The 18,633-nt window shown below is 35.8% G+C and overlaps 1 protein-coding gene across 2 annotated transcripts; it reads right to left on the bottom strand.

The window, feature by feature from the left end:
• Window positions 1–866: 866 nt before the first annotated feature.
• Window positions 867–15,506, bottom strand: LOC113495383 (homeobox protein Hmx-like). Of its 2 annotated transcripts, XM_026874076.1 has the most exons (3): window positions 15,104–15,506; window positions 6,917–7,023; window positions 867–2,684 (listed from the first exon to the last, which is right to left on the bottom strand). In XM_026874076.1, the coding sequence occupies exons 1-3, from the start codon at window positions 15,388–15,390 to the stop codon at window positions 2,047–2,049; spliced, it is 1,032 nt and encodes a 343-aa protein (XP_026729877.1). In that variant the 5' UTR covers window positions 15,391–15,506; the 3' UTR covers window positions 867–2,046. The 2 variants fall into 2 exon arrangements, 1 of the variants encoding a protein (XP_026729877.1); XR_003400715.1 differs by lacking the exons at window positions 6,917–7,023; window positions 15,104–15,506 and adding an exon at window positions 2,973–3,166 and having other exon boundaries at window positions 2,609–2,684.
• Window positions 15,507–18,633: the final 3,127 nt, after the last annotated feature.

Raw genomic sequence — 18,633 nt, forward strand, 5'->3', positions numbered from 1 at the left:
AAGTGACGTTACACGGCGCGTGCGAACGTTTAACCTCAAACATCCGACAATCCGATTGGTTGATAAGTGAACACGCGACAGTAATCGCAGTTTAATTTCACTAATTTAGTTGTGAATTTAGTTGTTTAGTTTTGTTTTATTTAATTAATTGAATGCACTTATAAAATATTAATATTCGATTACTGTGAATTATGATCAAAGATGGCTTATGGCTTAATCCAGGTAGTTCAGATATTTTTCATACCAAATTTTGTTGAAATTGGTCCAGCCGTATCGGAGTAAAAGGCGACAAAAAATTTGAACGTTTAGCTGTCATATTCATCTACAAAAAAAAATTGGAATCCAGATTTCCTCACGGTTTTTTCCTCCGTTGCTCGTCAGTAGACCTCATTATATCTAAGAAAGTTCATATGCCTTCAAACAAGACATATTGTTACTTTGCCTATAATGGGAATTAAAGCTCCCATGAGATTTCACTACCGTCTTAAAGATAACTTTATAAAATAAAGAACACATTATTTGCATACTCGTTTTATTTCCTCGCCTCTCCACAGCATAATTATTACAATTACGAAGATCATTCAACTACTATCAATAAATAACATTAATATTTTAGAATTAAGCATTGTTTTAATTAGTATTTATTTAGGCTAGCAATATTACAGAATTACATTGAAGCAACATGGCAACACAGTTATCGTAAACGAAAGTATCGATTAAAACAATCGATTCTTCTGTATACATTTTAAAAAACAAACTTCAATGAGATTAACTTACTTAAAAATAATAACACAATATATGTATCTAAACGATTTATTTACATATCTGAGCATTTGTTTATATTTTGACTAAATTTTATTTTCGCAATGTTTAAAATTGCATCCAGTTTTAGGTTAATTAATAAGCTAGCGATATCGAAGCATTTTACAAATTTACGGCCCTAATGAAAATACAATTTAAAAAGTAATTTTGGAAAAGTTTACAAGTACCCTAACGACTGATTTCAATAACCTATCCGTTTGACAACTTTTTCTATCATAGACAACAATTTGACACCTTTCAACAATTCAGGTCTGAATGTCGAATTACTATGAGTAGAAAAAAATGGCGGATAGGTTATGGCTCAGCCATAAATCATTGTTTGATCAAACAGACAACGAAATTTTAAACCAGCGACTAGATAGACAAAGAAAAAACATCTTACAATTACAAACGAATACTCAGTTCTTTCAATAGCTATTATTTACAAAACTTATAGCTGAATAAATAAATACACGGAGGTTTTAAAACATTCTTATTTACATTAATATACAATACGAAATGACATTGATCTTTGTACGTAACATGTAGTCAAATTTTTATACTATTTATATTTATCAACCATATTTATGTACTAGACATAAAGGGACGCTTAATAATTCACATAGCTGTCAAAAATGACATTTTTAAACGTCAAAATTATAACTTGCACAAATGAGTTTGTCCGTCGAATATTCTATAGTTTATAAAAAAAAATATTTTCTATGTGTGACAGTAATTGTTTAGTACATAGATATCGTTGCTATTTATCTAATATGTAAATAAAATGTTTGGCGCGTGTTCCGATTAGATATTTTTCTGGTGTTGGAGAATCTCTTTCAACACAACCCGTCGTGAATTTGAACTCAACAATATATTGGCTAGGAATTCGTGAGTCTACTATAAATGCTTATGCAGCTTCAACCAATTTCTGAGCAACAACATCACCAAACGTACAGTACCCTTTTTAAAGTCCATACAAGTCTACCTATTCTTCAAACCCTCCGGAACACGCCCAAACACTCCTAAACCGACTTAAAAGTTAATATATAAGTTACATTTGAACGATTTGGCAATCAACACTCAATATGACTAGCCCCGCACTGCACCGCACTAACCTCACACTGGACCCGCACTAGTCCTGCACTGGTCCTGTACTGGTCCTGCAGTGGTCCTGCACTGGTAATGCACTGATCCTGCACTGCTTTAGTATTGTCCGTCGTCCGAGCGCGCGGGCTCCAGCGGACACTACACGAGGCTAGAGAGCGGGGCGCGAGAGGTCACCGGGGAGGGGGGCAGGGGCTGCAGCGGCTGCTGCGGCTGGCTGGGGAAGTACACGCCTTCCGAGAACTGCGGGTGCAGCGGCATCGGAGTGTGCGGCATCGACGTCGGCCGGGACTCGTGGTACAGGATCGGCACCCGCACCAACCGCTGCGCCGCGTGAGCCATGTTCGCTGCCTCCAACTCCGCGGCCAGCTGCCGCTTCCACTTATTCCGTCGGTTCTGGAACCAGATCTTCACCTGTGTCTCCGTCAGATGTAGTGACGCAGCCAGGCCCGCCCGCTCGGAACTGCTCAGGTACCGCTTCATATCGAACGTCTGTTCCAGTTGAAATACTTGGGACCGGGAGAAGACGGTTCTGGTCTTCTTCTTTCTTTTGCCCAAGTTGGCGTTCGGGTCTCTTTTTTCGTCTTTGTCGAAGTCGTCGGACTCGTCGACGTCAGGGTCGGAGTCCTGTGCGTCTGGTGGCGGGGGGTAGAGTGCGGGGTGAAGGCGTGGGGAGCGGGAGGACGAGCGTGAGGGGGAGGGAGGTGACGGCGCACGCGCAGGACTGCGGGCGCGGGGGGAGCCGCCCGCTGAGCCCTCCTCATTGTTGATAGAGTCTTCTGTAACAAGGAAACAGCCGTTAGTGGCAGCACTTTAACAGGGCAAAGCGTACATTAGCGAAGAATTTACGCGTGTAATGTCTCACCAAATTAGTCAAGTACCAGTGTTTGATACGAAAGAATACCTTAATTACTCAACTTATTTTTTAGGTTATACATATTTGTGTAGCTTTTTTAATAGTCACAGGTATTAGATACAGACATGAATGTCAAAAACGAATGCTAACAGGTCAGACATTTCCATAGTTTCAATCCAATTGAGTAACACAGTTAAATAAACCTACTTACAGACACATATAAATGTATTTTATTGCTTAGCTAACACTGTGTAAAGTCAATAGAGCTTAAGCAAATCACACCGGATTTTTACTAAGGATTCCATGCGGCCACAAATAAAAATAGAATAAAGATATCCAATTACTGTTACTTGATTTAATCCAATACTAATCGTACGACGCCTTTGATCGGGCAATTTGACGGATTTTAGTACGATAATGTTGTATAGGGGCTCTTGTGCTTAAACTAGCCGAATGATTCCGAATGTTGCCGAGCACAGGCGAATTCTGCCGAGTTTGTCCGAACTTAAACGACCTTAGACGAATATTGACGGAGTTTACCGAACTGTCATTTGTGATGACTTAGTGATTGTTATTCAAATTATAACGGTTTTCGATATTAGACCATTGATTAAATTTTCAAGCGACTCTTGCCAATACATTAAGATCCTTATAAACATACGTTCTAGATTTGCTTTGGAATACCAATTTAAAGAGTAAAAAAAAATAATTAAGTTCAAGCTGTTTTAAATACAGATAAAAAATAGTTCCTTGATGGTATACACATTAGTTTCTATACTAATCTATTAGTAAAATTAATTAATCTTGAATCTATTATTGGGCTGCTAATGAATTTTATCGAAATGGGTCTTTCAATTACTTCATATTTAGACTAGAATGCTAATTGGCTTTATCATGCTACGAGTCTTTTAATGAAGTAGCTAGCTCGACTATAAATTCATTTCAATGCTAATAGAAAATTATAATTAGTGATTATTGTTTCTCAAAGTCTAATTATATATGCATACAATTAATTGACTGTTTTTTTTAAGTAACGAGGCCTAGAGGCCGAGAACCTACATAATTGCCCGACTAAAAAGAAACATAAAAAAACTATATTAATTAGCAAATTCAAATATAGAACAATCCTTTGAAATATCGACAATTTATGTTTCAATAAAACAATAACTGCATTGTAAAACTCGCTTTAATAATAGGAAATCAAAGTTCAAATTGCCTTGACAGTATTTAAGCTGCAAAAATTGAATGGACCATTGATTTGAAAGCTCTTGTTAATTGCTTACATAACAATGGCTATTTTCAATACAGTATTTAGACCGCAAGTGGGATAATTAAAAATTAAATACGTTTTGTCAAAGAGAATATGTAGATACTATCACAATAAGTTATTTAAGTTTAAGTTTATCAACCAAGGTAGGTAATATTTATAAAAAAATGGTTGACAAATTAAAAAATAAGCTATATAAAATAGCTTCTTTGCCTTTTTTACGATCCAAGTATTCCAAAATAGAATTCAAACGAATTTAAAATTGATGGTATATTTTTCCGCAGCGCCTACGGCTAGCCTCCGACTCCAGCATCAGACCAGCTCTATGCCATAGTATTATATTGTCAAGATGCATAGAAAAAACCGATTGAATCGAAAACATTCTCCTTTCTTTTAAGTCGGTTAAAAGCATAGAAGTTATTATGAATAGAAATTAAATTGTGGAACTAAGGTACTCGTCAATTATCAAGAGCGTGGGTATGTCTGTATGTCCGTATGTTTGTAAGACAGCAACAAACAAACAAACTTTCAAAACTATAACGTGTCTGTGTTTTTGATTCCCTTTTGTGTCGGTTGAACGAGGGGTCAAGCTACACTGGTCGGTGCTGATGTGTGATTTGCATTGATTTCCGAAGCCCTGCAAGTAATCCTGTGTTCGCTCGCTTGCTGTTTACACAAACGCTTACCAGTTAAGCAGTTTACCAGTTTGCGACTATCGGAGACATTATTCAGACTTAGGACTTCGTGGTACAGATTATATTTGTATTTTGAGGATAAAAATCGGGATGTTTTTATTCAAAAACTATGTTTATGTAAGACACCCCAAGCTTTAAATTAGGATTATAAATGTCTTCTTTGTGTTAAAGGCAAGACAATAAAGTTTCTTAAATGAAGTCTGAGTTTATTCTTATTTCCACATGTTTTATAAATTTCCATTTAACAATACAATGAATCATGATATCTATTAATACAATCTAAAATGCTTACAACCATCACTCGATGTTCATTTAAAACATCTTTTGATCTTGGCACCCCACACCTGTACCACAGTCAATAATCACAAAAATTAAAAAAAAAATACACCCACAAAAACCGAGCAATCAAACAAAACAACGTTCCGTATAAACCGCATTCGAAAATTAAAACGACCGCGCGACATCACTAACAGAACGACACCGCATTTGGCGCGAACCGATTCGTATACGGTATGTCGCGAGTTGGAGCGAGATGGCTAGACGTTTGTTGTTCCGTTGTTAATTGCGCTGTGATGGCAGAAAAGCATTGTTCGGTCGGTTTGGACCGCGTGAAATGGCGTCGCTTTTGTTTCGCCAGTGAGATGGGTTTTGGGAAATTAAAGCGAGGACGAGTGGGGTTGGAGAGCATGTAATGGTGATTGCTTGTTTAGAGGTAACGTATGTATGCGTAGCTGTGAGGCCTTTATGCGGGTTTCATGTTAGTTGTGGTACTACAGAGCACGGTAGAAAGGAGATACGTTTGTGGCAGGAAAGAAAATTGAAAGAAAGAAATTAATTAAACTGTAATATTGTCTGAGTCAAATGTGGTTTTCGATGTAGGTGAAACTATATTTTGATCACACCATATTGCATTCTTAGTTAGCAACGAGATTTACTAAACATTCTCCGTTATGAAGAAAAGGAAAAATCTTAAAAAAAAAATTGCTACCTAAATACATTTTCTACGCATCAAAATAGGAATTACAACAAAAACAAAAGCTACTCTAACAGTTTGTCAAAACGCATCACTAATCCGTTTCAACCTGACACCAAAATCACGTTCGTAACTCGATACATCGAGTAGAATCGATTAGGTAGGGACGCCCCACTAGTGCGCTAATCTGTTACGGTGGCTCGCTGACATCATTTATTATCTGTGCGCGGTAATAGACAATAATGGTTATGTAGTTATTTGTAATTACGCGGGAAAATAGAGAAGCTTTTAGGCATTTGGAGGGCTTTTAGCTTAACTAAGGGTTGGTTATGAGACATTGGATTAGTTTGGCGAATGGGGCGAAATTAATTCACATTCGCTCTGGTTTCATTGTTAATAATTTTTGTTGCACAATGAAAATAAATATTACAAACCTTTTTTAGTTTTAAAGACTTGTGATTTTGGTAATTTTTACAAATCTTATTCACTTATTTCAGGCTGGTTTTGAAAACATATTCGCCACGTGTGGTAGAAACATAATGATTAACAAGTTAAGTGCTTATCAAAACCTGTATTCAGCTGAATCTGGTAAGGCTAGAAGTTGAGCACAACGTATTTTGGGATCACGTTGAGGAGTTTTTGCGGCGTTTTCTCTCTTACAGCCAGAGTACTTGAATAATGGTAAAGGGTAAGTAAACTGTCCATTTCGAACTTTTAAAATAAGCTAATTAGAAGTCTAGACAGATTGATGATAGTCTATTGCTGGAATGTGTGACATTGTAAATAATCTAGGATCATGGCAGTGCGACTAGCAAGTCTTTTACAAAATAACGGCCGTAAAATAAGTAAACGTGATTTTTAAACAGCTAGTTTTTTCAGTGACGTTTAGGAATTGGAGTTTGGTTTTTAATCATAAAAGGGATCAAATCTCTTCTGTGACCCGATAGCAAAACAACGACTTATTGAACTTGTTTAATTTTTTGGGAAATCTGATTGTTCTAATCGACTTCTGCTGTAGGTTTCTTGCGTGGGAATTTTTATGCCCTGTATTTTGTTTGTTTGTTTCAGATTCAACCGGAGTCTTTTAAGGACAGTAAATCAAATCTTCTTCATCCAATACTTATAGATGATCTTTATTAGAGACTGCGGTTGGATCTGAAACTAGTCGGACAATCCCGATGGGTATGTGCGAAATAACGTTTATAGAGTTAAGTATTCACCTCTGGGTGGTGTGGTCCTGTCTTGCGGCCGCTGCCAGTACCACGGCGCCGGCACTAGTCCGCCGTACCGGCCCGCCAGCGCACTCCATTGTGATATCAGACCCAATCTGTAACAACACATAAGTATTAATATTGGAAAAACTTTCAATTATTAACAATGCTCGGGACATTTTTTTAATCATTTATTGAATAAATTGGCGGTTTTTATCCCAATGGATACGTCAACCCTATCATGCCGTGCGCTGACTGCTACATAAGGGACATATATTAAAAATATTTTATGTTTTTGTGTACGGCAATGATAAATAGAAAAAAAATCTTAGAAGTTCGATGTATTTTAAATTGACATCAATATAATTTATAAAAGGATATTTAATCTACATCAATCGATTGTGGAAGTCAACCACTGACCCACCACAAAATTTTAATAATTATTTTCATCTTAGTAATGTTCGAAACAACTTAAACGACAATTTTAGAGTTTTTTATCTGTAACTTGATATAACCTAGGTAATATTATCCACGTTATAATGCTCGCACTACCCGCGTCGCAATCCCCTAAAACTGTCATAAGCCTATCCAAAAACTCTGTATAAGAAGCCGATACTTCATCGAAAATTCACACTTAAGCCATCAGGAATAAGGGTGTAAAACCAAAATTGATTTTTTTAACTAATCAATGTCAAAAAAGTGACGCATATCAACAGACTTCGCCCATATTCTGAAATAACGCCTCAGTTAACGAAATTAACAGAAAATTCAGAGACACAATCATTCAGTCCAATTTGCGACACTTGCGGTTTCGTACAGATAAATTACTCTCAATTTTTACTAATATTATTTGTTCTTATCCAAGGTCCCATTTTGCAAACATTTCAACGTTCAGCTATCACGGTTAATGAGATACGACCTAGTGATTGACAGACGGACGGTAACCGGTGCATCAGTAACAAACTTACTTATTTATCCATCGATTTTTAACCTTTAGATAAGCAACCCTAAAAAAACTTTGTACCTAAATCAAATAAACTTTTTACAGAGAAAAAAAAGCGTGACTAAAACAAACGTTGGCACTTTCGAAAGAAAGCAATATAAAGCAAGAGAGGCGATAAATCACTTTGTACGAAAACGCGGGAAAATGTTAGATTCTAGAGTAGTCCCTATTGTTAAAAACAAGCTTTCTCGCTTACCGAGCGATCGCGGGCCACGTATAAATATCGATTGTTGGCAAAGAGGATTGCAGCACTACGCTCCGGGGACGGTATAGTTCCCGCTAGTGATGAGCTAGGTTGTCGATTTTTAGTGGACGGTTTTTTACTTTTAGTTAGAATGATTTTTGTTGGCTGTGTTTTTTATTTGGAGATGTTGAAGGTAAATATATAGTTGTTCTAAAAATATTAAAATGTGGTGTGTCCTTGTTTTAAAATTGAGTGTGACGTGAGGTGAGAAAATTTTAACTACATAATTTTCTAATAAAATCATTAGCTCTTAGACTTCCTGGGATATTAAAATCCAATATTTTTTGTGGTTAAAATTTTAGTGCAATCAAATGCACAAAAAGATAAGATCTGTAGTAACATTTGTTCGGGTCTACGTGCTACGGTGCTACAACTCACTACGCGCTACGCCGTAACCCGTAGCAAGAGCAAATATCTACACTGGAATCTTGATTTCACAAACCGCTTGAGATTTTTATATTATTTGTGTTTGATTTTGTTTATCATTATGTATGTCAGTAAAAAAATATTCAATTCTGTTTTTCAGTTCACTTATCACTGCTAATCATACTCTTCCCTCTGCGAGTGACAATTACCTCCATATTACCCCATCGCTTGTTCAACTTGTCCCACCACTACAATGTTCAATATTTCCCCATTTCGCTGCAAGTTTTATTTTGTATCGATACTCGGAATAACAATAACGATTGCGAGTCTTTTATCGACAATATTTTATTGTTGAAAACTATCGGTACAGTATAATGGGGAAATATTCGTATAGCGCTTATTTTGAAGCTTTTGTAGACTACTCTCACTTGGGGTAAGAGATTGGTGTTTATATATTGGCCCTTGAATGATGATTTGTTCTTTCAGATCCTCTTTAGTTTTTTTGTAGATGGGTATGATTTCTGCTAATTTTCGTGTCTATGAAAGTTATTTGACAAAATGAATATTGAATTTCTTTAAAGAGGTACTTGAAATGAGTCTTTAATTTTAAACAAAAGTATTTAATTAAATTATTGTTGTGTTTGTAAGTAGATTGTAATGAAAATATAAGAAATATTCGATAAGCTGTGCTATAGTATAATTTAATCTCAAATGTTATTTTAATGAATCTCAGTTCCATCAGTGTGTAGAAGGACTAATAAATACGAACCCCAAAATAACCTGCTACTAAGCAGACAATAAGCTAAACCATCCAATTAACTCCTAATACAAAACCCGATATAGTCTCAAAACCATTAAACTTACGAAAATCAATAAGAAGTGAAATCTAAAAAAGGAGAGTCGGTCGCTCCGCATTACGCAGTAATCCCGGCGACGTACTCCGCGCAAATTCCATTACACGATAAAACGACGCGCTGAAACGGAGCGCAACGCCGGCGTCTGATTGGTCGGCACACCGCGCCCTGATTGGCTCACTCACAAACCCCGCCTCCCGCCGAGGGTATAAAAATCGATGCGCAGCGTTCACTTATTCTTTTTGCCGTCGCACGTCGAGAAACACTTTTCACTTGTTACTAATAATAGCGTTTGTGCTACCTTTTTATGGGTTAAAGTGTTTAGTTGTATCCGTTGTCCGTTCAGAGACGGGGTTCTTTTGTTACTACAGATAGGGTATGCCTTTAAAAGCGTGTCTTTTCAATTTCAGGTTTTAAGATGATAGTGTGCGGTGTAAGTGAAGGCTCTCGGGGCGGCGCTCTCGGTGCTTTCGTACAATAGGCTTTGTTTGCAACTAACTTGTAGTTGCTGAACTCGCACTGACTCTATCGATTTGTTTGGCGGCTGTGTATTGAGTCTGTATCTGTATTGAAATGCACACGTCTACATCTGCACAATTACATGCTTACCATTTACAATATTATGGACAAATAAGTCTTATGAGTCGTTAGGCCAAATAAGAGTTTTTTAGATTCATATACTTAATGCTCGACTATGTACGCCCCAATTCTGTGAATATGAATGTAGAAAAGTTTTAGGCATTGATCATTGCCAGACACAGATTCCAATAGTTGGAATCTCGGGTTTACTAACCTCGTTTTCTTAGAATAATTGACAAAAAATGTTCTACAACGAAGGTTTTTTTACAAAAGCGAGAGCGAGAGTAGAGGAATTTCATCATTTATGCATTCATTTTTCTGTCTCCTGAAACTATAATGCATACTGAATCTTACTGCTGTTTACAACATCTTCTTGTATGCTATAACTTCATTGATATTTACTATACCATAAAGGCAAGCTTAAGACAGACTACAGGATCGTACTACCTATTGTTACACAAACATTAAGATCTAGATACAACAGCATCCAAGTCTAGCCATCACTTAGAATATATGATCGTTATTCAGCTCTTCATCTAGGCATAGGCGTTACATTGTGAAGCGAAGCTATTCTGTATGTACGTCACGTCCTTTTAGTATCATGTAGCCAGGATTTGACTAATACTGTGACAGAATATATGGACCTGAATCTTTGACTGTTTAAAAATACATAAAGAACAAAACTGCTCTTGTTTTCGCAGTTGAAATATTGAAAAATCAGTACCTATTCCATTCTAAAAAAGATTCCATCTAAAAAAAATGTATCTGTTTTTTTTTTAGGAAATGTAACCGTAATTCAATAATCATGGTCATGTCAGTTCAAAACACAGAAAAAATGAACGACAAGTTTAAAAAAACCTTTACAAAAACCAAATGAAATTCTCAGACACAAAAAAAAAAAATCAACATTCCCAACTCTTTATAATATTAAAGAAACCGGTCAGGTATGAGACGGTAAGCACTTTCCCCCAAGATACATTTTACCCCACGATACATAAGCCGAGCATTCCTTTATAAAAATCAAAACACCCTTATATGAAATCGTCTAAACCAATAAGTAGGTAAGCTTCCCCTAACCTAAGATTGTATATAGACGAAGGAGCGAGTGTGGTACAAGTCATAAAAGAGATATTTTTAGGTAGAGTCTCGAATAATAATGAATAATATTATTATTATAAAAGCTGAATAGATTTTTGTACGTTTTATTGACTGCGCTCATGTTACAGACTACAAATGCGTATTGTAGATTTCTTTTTTCTGTTATGAAAGTCTGCCATCTTGCTCTAATACTCAACGCATCTTTACCTCTTGATCCTTTGCGAATCTGTGCTATACAAACTAGGTGTTTAGTAGAGTATTAACTAAAACAAAGCATTTTAAAATTACATTATTTACATAAGTATCTGATATGAAACAGAGCCCCCAAAACCACATGAAATATTCCATCCAAACTTCAATTATTTTCTCCGCTATCGCTCAAAACTTGGCCCACACGCCATGCATTAAATTATTTACATTTAACGCTGTTGGAAGTGGCCAGATCGACGCGGGGACGCATTCAAGATGTCGGCTCTTACCCCATTAGCCGTGGAGGGGGAACTCGTTACCCCGCGCAAAAACGACGAACATTTCCAATACTTATGTTGGTAAGACTGGTATCTTGTTAAGTCTGTTTCATTCTGGTTTTGAAATCGCTGCGCTGGTTTTTTTTTAATGAATTTATGTTGGTATTCTTTTAAGGTCAAAATTTACAACGCTTATGTTTTTGTGTTAAAAGTTTAAGAAATGGGGCTCGCTTATATTAGTTTTGGTACGTTTTACTTAATCATTGGGACGATTGGAAGAAGTGCAAACGACTTTGCCGAACAAATGAAACCTTTTAGTCATCTTCTATTACATGGACAACGAACTAGTGACATTTTTCCTGGAAATTACCAATGAAATCCAGCACCTTGTAGTCTAAGCAAGGTTCTAGGAACTACCATCAAAGGTCTAACAAACATCTTACCAACATCACCCATATTCGATCTCACACCAGATCAACAATACCGCCCAAAATAGTCAATACCTCCGAATTACATCAAACAAAACCATTCAACCTCAGTGAATATAAAAATCAATATCGGTTAAACCTGCAAATCCCGGGTGAATACAGGAACATCGTAAATAACTCCAGCGACACATAATATGGGATCAACCCTGTCCCGGTTACGAGGGTGCTAGCCTACTCCTAAAACGGAAATTTAGTTTCCTGATAAGGTTTGGTATTGGTATTAAGGTTGTATAACATATAAAAACGGACAATACGAGTTGGATTTGTGATACTAAGGATTCTGTAATTTAGACTAAGGAAAACAAACACGTTTTTATGACTCTACCAACTGTTTTTGAGAAATGATTTTTATTCTTATTATTAATTGTTGTTACATCAGCAACATGTAAACGAATAACAAAACGATAAAGGTTCTTTCAATGTCTAAAATTCACGGAAACCTGAGAAATGACTACGATAAAGGTTCGTTATTTCGTTAAATTTAATAGCCACCATATATTGTGTGGCCATATCTGTATTTTGTGAAACTCTACAATTTATTCACTGAAATACCAATTGGTTTACTAAAATTTCCATAAAAATCTTTTTCACTTACCAGGTATGTTACACAACGATAAAGTAATTACACCAACATCAATTAGCAGCTACTAATCCGGATCAACAAAAAAATAAATCGTTTAATCCCACAAAAACTAGGACGTATGAATATTCAACAAATTCACGTTAAAAACTCCAATTAACATCAAAACCATTTAGTTAATTAACAGCCGAAATGGCTTATACAAAATTATTCACCCCAATTCGTCTAATCTGTGACTTGACAACGTATTTTTTACTTAATTAGCACGGCGTCAAAACAAGGATAACACAGATTATAAATAAAAAAAGTTGTGAGGAAGATGGAGACAATGACAGATCGTTTACACAGCCAACAAAATGTCCCGCCATTGTAAATTAAGATGGGGAAAGAGGGAAAAGGCGCGAAAAAAATGCTCACAGATGTTGAATTTTCGTGGGGATTTTGTTATTTTAATAGCGAGATCTTTTTTGTACATGAGTCTTTATTTCTGGTTTTCATCCCAGACTAAAATCATAATTCACGTCAGTGAATGAACTAACTAGACTAATTTCGGTATATAGCCTAAATACTATATATATATCGCATTAAAAACTGTATGTATAATAAATAGTATTTGGACACATTTGAATTCAGCAACAGCCATTTTTTTTCCATATAACAGTATGTTAAGATTAAAATATAATAATAAAATCAAAACAAGCAACAAACGTCACAAAAACTCAAAGAACGTCAGCCATCTTGTCAACGAAACGTCAAGTCATCTAAATTGTAATTTGTTGTCACTTCTCTATTGAGGCAGCTTTAGGGTCGTAGATAAAAGGCCTGGTTTGTAAGACAGCTGATTAAATGGGCCCGACCGTATTTAAGCAGTGTAGGGATTCTGTTTTACGTCGGCTATTCTTGTTTGCGAGGCAATGACTTGGGAAGGGTATAAGATGTTTATTAGGCTGTCATTGTGGATTTTGTATGTGTTCTTTTAGTTTGATTGTGTTGTTTTGTGTTTAGATAGGTTTTTTGTTGATTTTGGTTGTGATTTGTTACTATATATGTAGTTTGAGATCTGTTTTTTCTTGTATTTATTTTATGAAATTAATTTGAACGTCTGTCTAATCTTATCTCGGGCTATTTTGGGATCAGCGTTTTCTGGATCTAGCTGCTGTCTATTTGACCTTATCACTTTTATGGGTCATCGTAGCCCAGGCTAGTCTGGGCCAATAGCTTGATGTTAAATCTGATCAAGAAGTGTTTTAAAAACTCCATGTTTATTGCACTTATTTTATGGCAATCCCGATAAATACGCGTGAATAAACCGTTACATCATATTTTAATAATAATATCCTATTCTACCTATTCACCACCATATCCATCAAAAAACTACTTTTACAATAACACCTAACTCATTGAAATAAACAAATGAATATCACACACGTCCCAAATCTCAAAAATATACTCTAAATACCTTTTAAACAACTACTCCTCCGAAACACATTTCTAATCCACTTAGATTCTTAATAATAAGCCTTGTGGCAAGCCCTTTTAACTCGTCAATCGATCTGAAGCTCGTTAACTCTGGTCGAGAGTTAATAGACTAGGATATTACGCTAAACTTGTACTGAGGCGAGCTAGGTTTAAAACGATCTTATTCGGACTGTGCTGCGTTTGAACTGTTTAGCTACTGGCGTTGGTTACTGGCCGGTGATAGAAGCTGAAGTACTTTAGTGGAGGTCTGCTGTTTTATTTTTGACGATATTTGTTATTTATTTTATAAAAAAAGAAAGAGAAATTAAGGAAATATACAATTTCTTGCTAATTAACTTAATGAATACAACTCTGAACAAATTGTAAATGGTTGACTAAAATTGTTAAAATAAAATATCTGCAAAACACGCTTTTCTACTTCACATACATTAAGTTGGGCAAAGGCCTCCCCACTCTTCTTCCACTGGTCTCTCTCATGAGCCAATGTGAATTGAACTACTCACGGAACCCACTAAGTATTCGTACCTACTTAACTCGAGTAGCAGACGTACGAGTCCAGTAACTATCCCGTGTGAACGCGCAATTTATCTGAGATTAAGTCTGCCACAAACGCGTCGGTCGACCGACAATCGATCCTGGCATTATCCAGACCAAACAAGTGGCCAGTTACTATCCTGAATAGATTATCGAGTTTAAACCCACGCATATTGCGGTTTGTACGAGATTCAGTTTCGGGTATGATTTCTTTACTAGGAGTTAAAGAAATGTAGAGTTAAAAATTCGTTGCCTAAAGAATTTAGATCTTGATATGTTTTATATTTCGTATACTATCAAGAATAATCTCTTATATGTGCAATCTATATTTGTAAGTTTTACTAAAAGATGGAGAAATCATGTCTTATTACCTTTGAATCAGTATTTTTCAAGCCAGACCTTCCAAAAATGTAAAATTCTCGTTTTCCTTTTTCCTTTCTCCCCTACAGATTATTGGCTCAAAGAAATAATGAAATGTGTTAGATCAATAAAAACATTTCTCACCTGGACAACATAGCATCATTTGCACTTCCAAAGTGATTAGCAGCCAGCGCCGCTTCCAGAACATTGGATTCTCTTCTCGGCTCTGCTCTATTCAATATAGAGCTGATAGAAAAACTGGTATACGGAGCTGATCCAGTCGCCTTCTCTTCTTTGTCCTTCTTCAACTCATAGAAGGGACTTTTCTGGTCTTTTCTAGAAGGTGAGGAGGTGATGTCGGGGCTGCTTGCGCCGGAGACCACGTTCACCTCGATGTCTCGGTCGTCTTGCGATGAAACGGGCGAGTCCATTTTGTTCGGTTACTGCTTCATTTTATGATTGCCTGGTAACGAGAATAATATTTATTAAGACTTTTTTAAGTCCTGGTTAAAAAAAATTAACACCTTGTTTCGCGGAGGTTTCACAATTTTCATTTACAGCGAGATAAAATAAATGCAAAGAACACAAATAGGAGAGCTTGCAAACTAAACAAGTTTTATGACTATTAATAAAAATATGCTTATCATTATTCCAAAAGCTTTTGATCTCTACTATAATAACATAACTAACAACCAAACTTAACATCCTCAAATAAAACAAAGTTTTGAAGACCTACCCTCGGAAGACGTTTACCATGATCAATAATTCAGAGTATTTAAGTGCGTTATTGTTCTTAGCCCGATCTGATCCCATCCCGGGGGTACCGGCTAATATTGCGAGGGTTTCAACCCCCATTGTTTAAATAAATAATGAATAATAAGGATATCTGATGAAAAAGAATTTTCGGATAATCGCCTTGGATCTGGTTTGAGATGTTTCAGTTTTGTTTTGTCTTAAGGTCTATTTAATCTATTTATGTTAATGCGTTTATGATTTACTAACTGGCTTTGTCGGTTTGTCAGTATAGTGGGTAGTTATAAGGAAAAGTCAAATAAAATCAATGATCAAATGCAATGCTTGACCTGAAACTAGGTTGACTTGAGTTTTTGAGAAACCCCTCGCTCCACAAGGTCTACGTTAACGTTAAAATAAACACACTGTTTGTTACATCATACTCTAATCCACGTGACTTCTTTTAAATAGACATGTTCTTTCTCATTCCCTTCAGTTCTTTCAGAACTGCAAGAGTCCTACTGTGAGAGCACACAGTTCTATCACAAATTGAGATCTGTTCTTTTTGGTAGAACTCGTTTGGGACTGTACGAATCAGGAAAGTTTCTCTTCGTTTCCCTACAACTTGAATACCCCTTTCCCAAATAAAAGTATCTATTTTATTTTCTCCCGTTAACATTCGTACACAATTTGTATGTCTCATTTTGGTTGTATCAAAGCCTTTGCGTATTGGGAACTTTTTTGGCTTCCTGTTTATGAAACCTTTTTGGTAATACTGTAATTACTTCAATAAAAATAAAACCACTTAATTTAAAATACTCATTATATAAAAAAACAACTCATTACAGTCTCAATAACAGTTGGCAATTATTAAAACCGCTGTAATTAAACGGAAAGCTGTCAAAAAATGATCAAATGAATTAATGAAAAACGAATGGTTTCGGTAACAAAACGGCCGTGATGTCTACAATATGGCAATTTATGATAAATGCAACGCCAAACGAGCAATTTCCAGTGAATGCCATGTTTTCAGCGGCAAATTGCGATTTTCACAGTTGGAGAATTATGTAGCATCGATTTGGACATGGTCCCGAATTGGAGTGTTTGTGAAGCTGTGTATTGTAGCAAGTAGCTATGAAATTTAAACTTTATTCGGCATGAATTATTTCATGACTGCCTTTAGAATTTTGCCTTTACTAATGTGACTTTTTCCAATGCTATTGAATATTGATTGTTCTCAGTCACCATTGACAAATCGCATTGGGCTAGCATGGTGATCAATGCTCAAATCTTTCCTAACGGAAAGAAAATATATTCAAGAAAAAAAATGCCGAAATTTCTACTAAGAGTGTTGAAGAATTGAAAAATATTTTCCTGTCCATACATATGAGGTCTGTACTAGAAGTCGCGTAACAAACAAACAATATGACTTCTAATTTTAAACTTATTTTTTCACACTTGTTTAAAATGAAAAGCCAATCCTACATCATACAACCAGTGAACTTGTGAACTATCAAGTACTGTCACTCCAATACTATGACAGACCTTATTACGCTGGTTATCATGTAAAAAGGTAATTTCTCAGTCGTCTGGTTCTCATGGTATGAGCGCGTAAATACCCATGTTTATGGCACCATATCAGCGAAAAGTTATTGTTTATTTATTCATATGACTTTGTTTAAACTTAATTAGGTTTAATATGACCTTATTATGATGAAAGTTACCACGATAAAGGTATATAAGAATTTTAATCATATTTCTAAAGTCTTGTCTTAAAACTTTTGTTTTGTGAAAATTCTTATCTCGCGGAGTCCTTCAATCTTTTAATGTTATTTCTGGGATTAATTTGACATATTATAATTAGCTGTCTCAGCGAACTTTACCACCCAACAGTTGATGATAACAATACAGTCAAAGACAAAAATATTTTTGAAGTTGGAACAAAAGGCACACCGTGTGCAAATTTGACTGAAATCGGTTTAGAACTTTAGGGATGGTCCCCTAAGGTCCCCCCACGGACAAACAACGTGACGAATAATTTATTTATAAAAAGATTATATTTATTTGTATAGGCTGAGCAAATATTTGCATGAAGAATTGCAACGCATTGTCACGCATTTACCTACACCAAAACGCAGATGAAGTAGCACTGCGGTTTAGGTGTAGTTAGTAAAAGTCTGAGACTACCCGAGGGGCGGGATCCATGAGGATTTGAAGTCCTTACCAAAAAGGCTAGGAAAATCTAGGTATGTCTTAACAAATGAATATCGGGGAGAACTCCGAGAACTCGTACTTTACCAAAATATCTTTCAACATCCAAAATCACGCTTAAACTTTCTTGTCTCAAAGATTAGACAATGTTTTCCTACTGGTTTTTTTCCTAATTGAGCTCTTGTATTTTTTCACCATTCACAGTCATAAGAATTTCATCATCACCATCAACATCAGCCCTTATTCGTCCACTGCTTCACTATCTCCTGTGATAATCACGGTGATAAATTTATTTTCTGTTTAATAATTAATGTGTATTTAAAAGTAAAGCCACGCGCCACAGTTTGTATTTAAATGTTATACACAATGGTAGTTTAATTAGATAATGAGCCGTGAGCAGGCACGCATAACGCATGCCCTGTCTATATAAATCAGGTACCATGCGCTCACGTTTTTAATTATAATGACGTTTAATTTTTAGGGCAGTTACGGGGATTCCTATTAATGAGGTGGTTTAGATTAATTTGTAAGTATTTGCTTATGTGTGATTAGTATAATCTTTTGCCGCGAAAGAAGAATATAATTATTTAAATTATTTGTTTTCCAAAGTGCAGAAAAAACGTTATCTATATCTATATATACTAATATATAAAGCTGAAGTTTGTTTGTTTGAAAGCGCTAATCTCAGAAACTACTGGTACAAATTGAAAAAATATTTTTGTGTTGAATAG

The sequence above is a fragment of the Trichoplusia ni genome, chromosome 6, assembly GCF_003590095.1.
Source record: "Trichoplusia ni isolate ovarian cell line Hi5 chromosome 6, tn1, whole genome shotgun sequence".
NCBI classification, from domain to species: Eukaryota; Metazoa; Arthropoda; class Insecta; order Lepidoptera; family Noctuidae; genus Trichoplusia; species Trichoplusia ni.

Bases quoted from the DNA above. Each gene is read 5' to 3' on its own strand.
- LOC113495383 (XM_026874076.1), bottom strand. From the start codon at position 15,390: ATGGACTCGCCCGTTTCATCGCAAGACGACCGAGACATCGAGGTGAAC. The intron at 7,024-15,103 runs GTGAGAAATGTT...GTGTTGTTACAG, and splicing joins AATGATGCTATGTTGTCCAG to ATTGGGTCTGATATCACAAT. The intron at 2,685-6,916 runs GTGAATACTTAA...TCCTTGTTACAG, and splicing joins CAGGACCACACCACCCAGAG to AAGACTCTATCAACAATGAG.